Source organism: Triticum urartu, chromosome 5A (genome assembly GCF_056163025.1).
Source record: "Triticum urartu cultivar PI428250 chromosome 5A, HENAU_Tu73, whole genome shotgun sequence".
In the NCBI taxonomy this organism is placed as follows: domain Eukaryota; kingdom Viridiplantae; phylum Streptophyta; class Magnoliopsida; order Poales; family Poaceae; genus Triticum; species Triticum urartu.
Window position 1 is genome coordinate 432,901,599 of NC_141877.1, and position 9,753 is coordinate 432,911,351.

A 9,753-nucleotide genomic window follows, 5' to 3' on the forward strand; every position below is an offset into this window, starting at 1 on the left:
ATACGTAGGCAACCAAACACGCCCAAGATGTATGTTTTGGTCTAGTTCTTTTTTGAACTATATATGTACTTTGCCACCAATATAGGTAATATGAATATCATTTTGCCTTCAGGCTACCAGTTCTAGTTTATTGCGGTGGTTAAAAAAAAATTGGCCCCCCATGCATTCTTGTCAAGCTTCGCCAGGGGCGGAGCCAGGGGGGACGAGCAGGGGCATGCCGCCCCCCGCCCCCCCCCCCCCCCCCCCTCCCCCAACGATCGACAAATTTAGTAGCAGCGATGAGTAATTGCCAACGAGATTAGATCAATATATATACTCGCCCCCCCCCCCCCCCCCTACTCAAATCCTGGCTCCGCCACTGCTCAGGAATACTCAAAATACGGTCACTAACGTCACAGGAGTGGATCACCACATAAGTGCCAGCAACGCATGGCCCAGTTGCATATGGGGTCGCAAAAATTTCATTTCGGGAGAGTATAAGCACCGTACTGATCCACTAACACTGTCTACCCTAGCAATGAGATCATGCGCCGCTGCATTTTGCAGTCGAGGAACCAAGATCATGCGCAGAAGCACTACCAATTCATGTTACTCGGGACATTAATAATACAATTCTAGCAAGAGTACATATTTTTCTTGTAAAAACAACAAGCATGTAAAGACTATAGGCAAAACAGTGGCCTTCAGAAAAGCCGCCTGTCGGCTATATATTTTTAAGTTAACAGTTGGGACCGACATACACGGTCCAAATGGCTTTCTTACTTTATACACACCACTCACCGAGACTCCCTGGCCAACGCCAACCCTAACAGAATCCGGAAGCACAAACAGGGACACGTCTCAGAACGTTACACTCAGGGCAATGACGTAAAGTACGTAAATAACATGGCTCTGCAGTGGCAGCAGACCATAACTCCTTTGGTGATTCGCGCAAGCCAGCAATCCAATGTAGCCGCAGCCGCCAGCCGGTCGCTCATCGGCACGACATCTTCAAGGTTGTGGTTCGTGCTGGGGCGTGGCAGGAGAATCTGGTGCTATGGTGAAATGCACTCCTCTTCCTTGCCCAGACTGAAGGATGAATGCCACCTCAGTTGCTGCCAACGCAGCTGCCTCCTGAACATAAGTACCGTACAAAACAGCGAGCAAGTTAGTGGTTACATAGGCTCAAGTGCAAATTTTGACAAGGAACACATCAAATAAGAAAGACAAGATTTGGTAACTCAACTTCAAACAACTCATATAGGATAACAAAGCAGATCTAACTGAATTCAGAGCTCAAGGAACATGGCAATGCAGCATTATAAGGTGTTCCAAACAAATGCAGAAGCAGCAAAGAAAAGAAAGATGCATATGATGGCGGTGATGTACTAACCTGTCGATGTCTGCGACGCTGCAATATACTAATTGCCCAAGCCATTATATAGAATGGGAGAAGAAAACCAGCCGCACGCAGTAAGAAAAGCTGCCAAACAATGAACCACAGATATGAATACTGATGATAATGTGCGGAGAGATGGTGCCTCTGGCATATCTTAAAAGAGTATTCCGCTTACTGAAAACATTGCTGAAGTGTCATCATCGTCTTCATCAGTTAGAGTCAATGCATGCCTCAGTAGTAGGAGAGCCATTAACTGAACACAGGGGAAAACATAAATAAGTAGGCAACAAACATGCTATTACATGTTCAATAAAGGTAAATAAATCTGCAGACTGCAGTGCAGGAACTCACGACAAGAGCAGCAGATCGGCAAAAGGCAGCAGTGCTGGCATTCGTGGCTGAATAATCATCATATTCAGCTTCCATAATGTGGTTTTGTGCTACTGCCAGGATCCTAGGATCGCGCAAGTCAAATGCTGTACCAGTAATGGTCCAGCCACCACTGCACACACCAAAAAAGGAGTAAATAACAATTGAATACTACTCCCTCCGATCCAAAATAAGTGTCGTGGTTTTAGTTCAAATTTGTACTAAAACCACGAAACTTATTTTCGATCAGAGGGAGTATATATAAACATGACACCAGACATACAGAATAAAATGACTTATGAAGTAGAATCAAGTATCTATGTCTTGAATGCTACAAAATTATGCCATGCCTTATATCGATGGTAGTTTCGTCAGGATGGGGTCTGGGAGGTGCAGTGTACCCATGTTCATACGGCTGCAGTAAGGTAATTTCCAACATCAGTTCAGAGTCATATCTGGTGGGACGGGCATACTTTATAGAACATCTAAAAATAAATTCACCTCATGGCAGATTTCACATGTGACATCTCCTTTCTCATTGCACCATCTTTGTACACAAGCCCTATGCGCATACTGCACAAAATAAAATATGTGAGAACATTATCCATACACTTTACCTAGGGAGAGACCCAAATTTCATATAAAAAGATGAAGAAAATTAGCTTCATAAACATATTGGACAAGCATGGCAACAACCCAACAAGAATCAACTTGGAGATCTATTAGTTAAGGGCATAAGGACTGGCGTGGACACAGATGGAACAGAGAGAAAGCTTGATTCCATTTTTCAGGTACAAATATAAGAAAAATGTATGATTTGCTGGGAGGGAGATCACAAAGAATAGAGCACTACTAAGTAGAAACATCCAATCTCGTTCAGGTTTCAAAGAATCGTGACATATCAATCCAGGATGAATCACATTTGCAAATTGCCTATTGTCTATCTTAAATGGTCCATACGCACGTCAAATGAATATGCTCCAAAGCATGATGATTAGAGAACACCAAGAGGAATCTTCAACAAAATATGGACGCCAAGAGAACTATGCCATGAAGGATAAACAGTAGAACAATATAACTACGCAATGAACTAAGCTCTGAGATAGGAAAATCAATGATTTTTTAGTCAGTTCTTGTTTAACAAGATATACTTAGTACCTGCTAAGTTGATAAAGCTGCAAACAATGAGAGAACTGAAATATTATGAGAATTATGCTGCTTGTGGTGGTAACATGAGCACAATATTTTGGAGTTTTTTTTTCCAAATGTCTTTGGAAAGTTAATCAAATCAGTGTCCCAAGTAATAGCCGACATTTGAAGGATAGTGTTGACCCCTAATCAAACAAATAAGAAGGCCAGATTGACTAACAGAGAACCACATAGTATAAACTACCAAACAAATGCTCTAAGGAGCATACCAAATAGATATATAGGTAAACACTGGTGCGACAAGTTAATCTTGTCAAATCACATATGCTTCCAGATAAATTGATCAAATGCGAATTAATAACAATAAAAACTTCAAGTAACAAAAACCAGAGTTTATTGAATGATGTGAACCTTTACACTGCCGGTGCAAGCACAGGGGCTCTCCAGGTTCTTAATGTCATCTTCCTCCTGACAAATACGGCACTCCGTAATCTGCAGAAGAGGTTCTTCTTCAGGAACCATGCTGTCTCCAACTGCAAAAAAGGAATGCCCTGTAATGGGCAGTGCAGTGGTGTCCCTCGATGAGGAGCTCTTGGGTGCTCCAGTGATCTCAATGGGTTCAGGCACCATTAGGCGATCAACATTCAGCATTAGATGATCCTTCACCATTTCTACTAAGTAACAAATTTTCAAACAAAAGAACTCTTTTAAAGATCCTGTTAGATCTGCTCAGAGTCCGGAATCTGATTGCTAAATAAATCTTAGCGTCCTGGTAGGAAGAGAAAAAAAAAGGAGTCAACAAATGACATGATTTCTTATAAAAACACTCACGAAAGAATAGGCACGTAACAGCTGAAAACCTACAATTCAACAATTATGAAGCGGATGAAGAAATTTTCCTATTTCCACAATGAGGGACCAGCGTCCTTGGTGAGAGATAAGAGGCACCAAATATTAGAGGTCCACCTTTCTGCACGAAAGTTATGCTTTCAGTAACAACAGGAACTATTAACTTACAACGAGACTCAAAATGAAGCAATCGGCGAGTTCATAAATAATGTTTCTACTTTCCACAAACACTCTAAACCGCTTACTATATGTAAAACAACTTTGCTCTCCAAATAGCAGTGTCCATCCCAACCTTCTCTAGAAATACACATGTTTTCACAAAGACTGGAAGACTAAACTTTGATAGTTTTCGTCAAGCTGGCCTCGCATATACTCCCTCCGTAAACTAATATAAGAGCGTTTAGATCACTATTTTAGTGTTCTAAACACTCTTATATTAGATTACAGAGGGAGTAAATCATAGGCAGTGGAAACCAATATAGTAAAATAATGGATACTAGCAAAAGAAATTAAAAGCATAGCATTTCTATCCTCCCAAATTCTAATCACAGAACGACATTCCCAGCACAACAATTGTACAAATGTATCATATGCACCGCTTGTGCCAATAAAAACCAGCCTGAAGCCTATCAAATTACTATGGCTAAAAACTGATGAAAATGCTGTTTCACCCAATCTGGGTTGATGAGAACTTAAGGATGCTCCCACCATCGTCCTCAATTTTAGAGTATGCAGGACGAGGGATGTAAAGACTAACACGCCAATAATCATGTCTCCCTAAGGAAACACTATCTAATACAGTAATACTCATCTACACCAACTGCATAGAGCAGAGCGCGCCCCAAAAAAAATTTGCAGGGATTGAATCAGTTTCCTCGCACTCCTTTTGCCCTTTAGACAGCGAAATGTCGCCTAAACCATCAAACCCAAGCACGGATTCGAGCGAAACGAAGCGCACCGACAGACTCCGAATCCCCAATCGCGGAGCCCCAGCGCCACAATCGACCACTATCGCATCGAATTCGCCGAAACCTCCGCCCGAATTCAACGAAATGCCCACGCCGACGACCGATCCCGCGCAAATTAACGCGGCTACGGAGAGACCGCAGGACCAAATCTCGCCTCCCCCCGCGCCAGAATCCCAGCGCAGCGCGACGCGGCAGCCGATTCGAGAGAGTAAAATCGGGGGAAATGGGTGCGGGGGAGGAAGGAAGGGGGGGGGGGGGGGGGGGGGGGGGGGGGGGGGATTTCGTTACCAGGGGTAGAACTCCCAGCGGCCTGGTGCGGGCTCCGGCCTCCTCCTCCTCCTCGATCTCGCCCCGTGCGGTGGGCGCTGCCAATATATGCCGGCAATCACGACGGGGGGCTGCGCCGCGGGGCCCACGGGCGGGTAGGTCGCCTTCCACACAGCGCGACGCGCGGCCCGGCCCTACCTGCCAGCGAGAGCGGGCAGCCAACCAGCCACAGCCTGCGGCGCCCTGGCCGTGCGGCGTCGTTCAACAAGAAACGAATAATAAAATACACTAGAAAAAATTATTCATATGTGGGTAGTATGAAAAGAGAGCAAAAGGCGTGGGAGAAATTATTTTTATTGGGTAGGTTTGGCGCTCACCCGGGCAGGCACCGGCGCTCCCTTGTAAATGGCGAGGGGGGACGGGCAGCCCCTGGGAGGTAGGAGCCAATATTGGGAGAGAACGACATGTTTACCACATGCCCGGGCTTTTCTTGGCGCGTCCCTGCAATAGCATTGGTTCATGGACACGTTTGCGTGGGAAATGCTATTATGAGGATGCCATGGTTCTATTTTTTGCAAGGGAAATAGTGACGTTTGAATTTGTGATTGTCTCCATTCAAATGTGCATTCGTAACGATTATTTTGTCAATGTGCGACGTTGTTCTTTAACATGAAAATACATCAAATTGAGGGATTTTTTTAACACAACACAATCAAAGTCGCTCACATACACGAGCATGCACTCACACCTATAAACGCACGCACACACATCCTACCCTCACGAGCACCTCTGAGAGACTGAGCCGACACATCATCTTAAGATTGACGGAGTAGCCACGGACGCCTTCGTAGCCGACGGGAACATCTACTCCACTGAACGCACATCGCCGAAATGGCTGAAAGAAATTCAGAAATAATGCGGACACAAATGTGAGTCTAGGACTTATACTCTGGTGACTGTTCTCCTAACCATCCAACCACATATTGGTTCACAAATTGAGAGAAATTGCTCAACATAACCTAGGCCCGTGTGAACTCACTTCTAAAAACTTTAGTGAAAATTATGTTTCTATGTTTTGATAATTCAGGAAAAAAAATCACATGTGGAGTATAGGAAATATAAGAAAGCTAGTATATTATAGCTTTCTTATGGCCATCTGAGCCCCGCGTGAAAATACTTGTAGCTCTCTTATGAATATAATAAATATAAGACATCGCAAAAAATATAATAAAGATAAGAAAGCTATAATTATCGTAACTTCCTAATTCTTTAAAGTAATCACAATTAAAGGGTTAAAATTTTAAAATTATTTTATGCAAATTGTTTGATTTCTATAATTGAATTGTATACAAGTTTTTCTTGAAGATTCTTCATACTATATTTGAGACCATTAACACCCAATTAAAGGGTTAAAATTTTAAAATTATTTTATGCAAATTGTTTGATTTCTATAATTGAATTGTATACAAGTTTTTCTTGAAGATTCTTCATACTATATTTGAGACCATTAACACCCCCCCCCCCCCCCCCCCCCAATTTGAGTCAGACATCTTTGAAAAATTCTTTTTTTCCCTACGATACAGTCAAACAAATTTCAGATCAATCACTCATGTCAAATTCAAGTGGACATGATACTGTAAACCTACATTTCTCTTATTCCTTCAGTTTTTTATCTCAAGCTGTCCATGTGTTTTCTTCAGTGAGTTCTTATCTGATTTTTTCTTTACCCGGCAATCAATTTGCAAGACTGACATTCGTTGAAGATTCAAAATAAATCCCACATAGTTTCTTTTCTCACAAACAGTACCGCTGCCAAGGAGATCCAGATAAATAGATAATCTACCCAACTCTGGCCATTGTTGGTGATCAGATTGTTGATGTGGGATGTGGAGTCTCCGATAATTAAGATAAACAATTTCTGCACGTTCGTTGGCTACCTTGACTTAACAGTGTCCATTTAAGTTTAGAAATAAGAAACTTGGGTAAGTTTCTGTTTTGAGGGAAAATTCCAGAAAATTTAATAAAACTTGGTTGTTCAGTTATCAGCATAGTTGCATCCAGAGCATTACTATGCATACGAGGAATTTTCGTACTACACTATTCCATCACCCTCCGATGGAATGACCAGACCAATATCCTACACAAGTACACATGATTGTATTATCATACTGAGATTCTACTGAAGATGTTGGACGCAAAGCAATTTCATTTCATCAATGGTTAGACGTGGCACAATCAACATATACAAACGTATCATCAGGTAAAGAATGCAAACTATGTAATCATTCAGCATAAATAAGCGAATTCCCATCAATAAGTTCACATTTTCTCATGTTGAGATTCAATTCATGGACAAGGCTACAAGCCCGATCATATTCTGGGCAAGAATCATCCCCAGCGATAAAGCGATGCACCAGCCCCCCAACCTCGATGCAGCTCTCACCTGCCATCTTCTTCATCCCCCCTTCCCTCATCACCCTCCTCGCCTTTGCCGCCTCGTCCCACGATCCAACATCGCAGTAGATGTTTGCGACCATCACATAGTTCCCGCTTCTCTTGGGCTCCAGCTCGAGCAATCTCTCCTGCACCTTCCTGACAATGTCAATGCAGTCCTTGGAGCTGTGCATCTGGCAGGCGCCCAACAATGTCCTCCATACAACTGGGTCAGCCTCGAGAGGCATGTCCATAACAAAATCATAAGCTTCCTGGAGGCGACCGTTACGCCCTAGGACATCGACCATGGCGCTGTAGTGTTTCATCATTGGCTCGATCCTGTATACATGCCGCATTTCATGGAAAAACTGACGTCCCTCGTCGACCAGCCCAGCATGGCTACACGCGCAGAGCAGCCCGAGAAATGTGACATAATTGGGCGCAACAGATGCACCCTTCATCCTTTCGAACAGCTTGAGCGCTTCCCGGGCTAATCCATTCTGTGCAAACCCCTGGATCATTGCGCTCCAGGTCCAGACATTCCACGCCGGCATCCTCTCAAACAAGCGCCAGGCATAACTTACCAAGCCACACTTGGCATACATGTTCACTGCCGCCGTGCCAAGCTGAAGCGTCATGTCCAGCCGCCGGGCGACGACCTGCCCATGCGCCCACTTGCAGAGCGGCAAGTTGCCAAGCTCAGCGGCGGCGGACATCATGCACACGAGCGTGGTCTGGTCAGGCTCGAACCCGGCTTCTACCATCGCAGAGAACAGGCCAACGCACCGGTCGTGGCAGTCGTTGTCCACGCAGGCAGTGAGCGCCGTGTTCCAGGACACCACGGTCCGGCGCGGCATTTCGTCGAACACCTGCATGGCGCGCGCCGGTTGGCCACAGGCCGAGTAGGCGGCCATTAGGGCGTTTCGTACGTAGACGACGGCGCAGTCCAAGCCGTCCTTGACGGCCTCCGCGTGTGTGGAGGCGACGAGGGGAAGGGATCCCGGTGCGAGGCGCGCGAGGGCCTTGAGAACGTGCGGGAGCGTGTGCGCGTCAGGGCATAGGCCGCTGCGGCGGAGGTGGACGAAGAGGCGGGCCGCTGCGGCGGGATCGGGCGAGGAGGCGAGTGGGGGGAGGAGGAGGTTGAAGAGCGCGAGGGGCGGAGAGGGGAGGGACAGGAGGAGGCGCTGCGCGTGGTGGAGGTGGGGAGAGGGCAGGAAAATGAGGCGGCGGAGGAGGATAGGGCCGAGGGAGGGGAGGCGGCCTGAAGTGAGGAGGTTGGCGTGGAGCTGCCGTATTTGCTGCACGGTGGCGGCGCCGGCGATGAGAGCGGCCAGGGAAGTGGCCATGCCATGGAGTGCTCGTGCTCGTGCTCGACGCCGTCACGCCGTTTGCGCAGGTAGACCGCGGCTGGTTTTGTTGGGCTGGGCTGGGCTGGGCTGGGCTGGAGTGAAATGCCCCAGTGGTCGGTCCATAAACTCCACCTACTCCATTTTGTTGCAACTCGACCACTGTTTCAGAAGGTTGGACCGCAACTCCACCCCTGTTGCAAACCGACGACCACTTCGGCCACTCCAGGAGAGAGCACCTCCGCTGCCGGTCCACTCTCGTTGCCACTCGAGCAAGATCCTGCCAGCGGCGGCGATGTCCATGCCAACGAGGTCGGCTGGCAAGTCGAGGAACAGAAACGAAGCGGTCACGACTAACTCTGGGGGCATCGCGTCCTCGTGCAGGAATAGGCAGACGCGGTGGTCGCCGGTGGGTGGGAGCAAGCGTGCCATAGACGACGACATGATAGGACGAGGAGTCTGGCGTCATCGATGAGAGGCCTAGCACTTTCTTGCAAATCGGCTGCGGGAGCAACTCATCGTATATGGCTGCAGCGCTATGGAGGCGAGGTAGCTGAGCGGACGTTATGGGGGTCAGGAATATTGCACATCAAAGTCGGCGCAATCGAGGCGACAAGGAGCCCGACAGCAGGCCTGCCGATAGGCCCACCTTATACAAAACGATAGGAGGGAGCTTGAGGGAAGGGATAGACGTCCTCAGATCATCTTGGTCCCAAGATTATGACACCAGTGATCTCTCTTTGTAAACCCCTAGCCTTCACCGTGTACTAAAACCATAAGCGCGCCTTGCTGCGCCGTTTTACTTTTCTAACCTTTATTTGTTTGATTGCTAATTCATGAAGCAATAACGGTAAAAGGGTAGTGGAAGTGAGAAATACTTGAAAGTTGCGGCACTGCATCAAAGTATATGGCTTCTAGTTTTCCATATTGATTATTCATATGTGTATTAGAATCAAAATAGAAAGAACATATCTGAAATAAAAGCAATGCTTTG

The 9,753-nt window shown here is 46.3% G+C and overlaps 2 protein-coding genes across 2 annotated transcripts; both read right to left on the bottom strand.

Moving 5' to 3' along the window:
- Positions 1-586: 586 nt before the first annotated feature.
- On the bottom strand, positions 587-5,337 carry LOC125509494 (RING/FYVE/PHD zinc finger superfamily protein). The gene is made up of 9 exons (XM_048674476.2): positions 5,002-5,337; positions 3,761-3,866; positions 3,308-3,665; positions 2,249-2,320; positions 2,098-2,162; positions 1,730-1,880; positions 1,554-1,631; positions 1,373-1,462; positions 587-1,113 (listed from the first exon to the last, which is right to left on the bottom strand). The coding sequence occupies exons 3-9, from the start codon at positions 3,563-3,565 to the stop codon at positions 991-993; spliced, it is 837 nt and encodes a 278-aa protein (XP_048530433.1). The 5' UTR covers positions 3,566-3,665; positions 3,761-3,866; positions 5,002-5,337; the 3' UTR covers positions 587-990.
- Positions 5,338-7,259: 1,922 nt separating this feature from the next.
- LOC125509493 (pentatricopeptide repeat-containing protein At2g36730) lies at positions 7,260-8,831 on the bottom strand. The gene has a single exon (XM_048674474.2). It carries the CDS (start codon positions 8,757-8,759, stop codon positions 7,263-7,265), a length of 1,497 nt encoding a protein of 498 aa, XP_048530431.2. The 5' UTR covers positions 8,760-8,831; the 3' UTR covers positions 7,260-7,262.
- Positions 8,832-9,753: the final 922 nt, after the last annotated feature.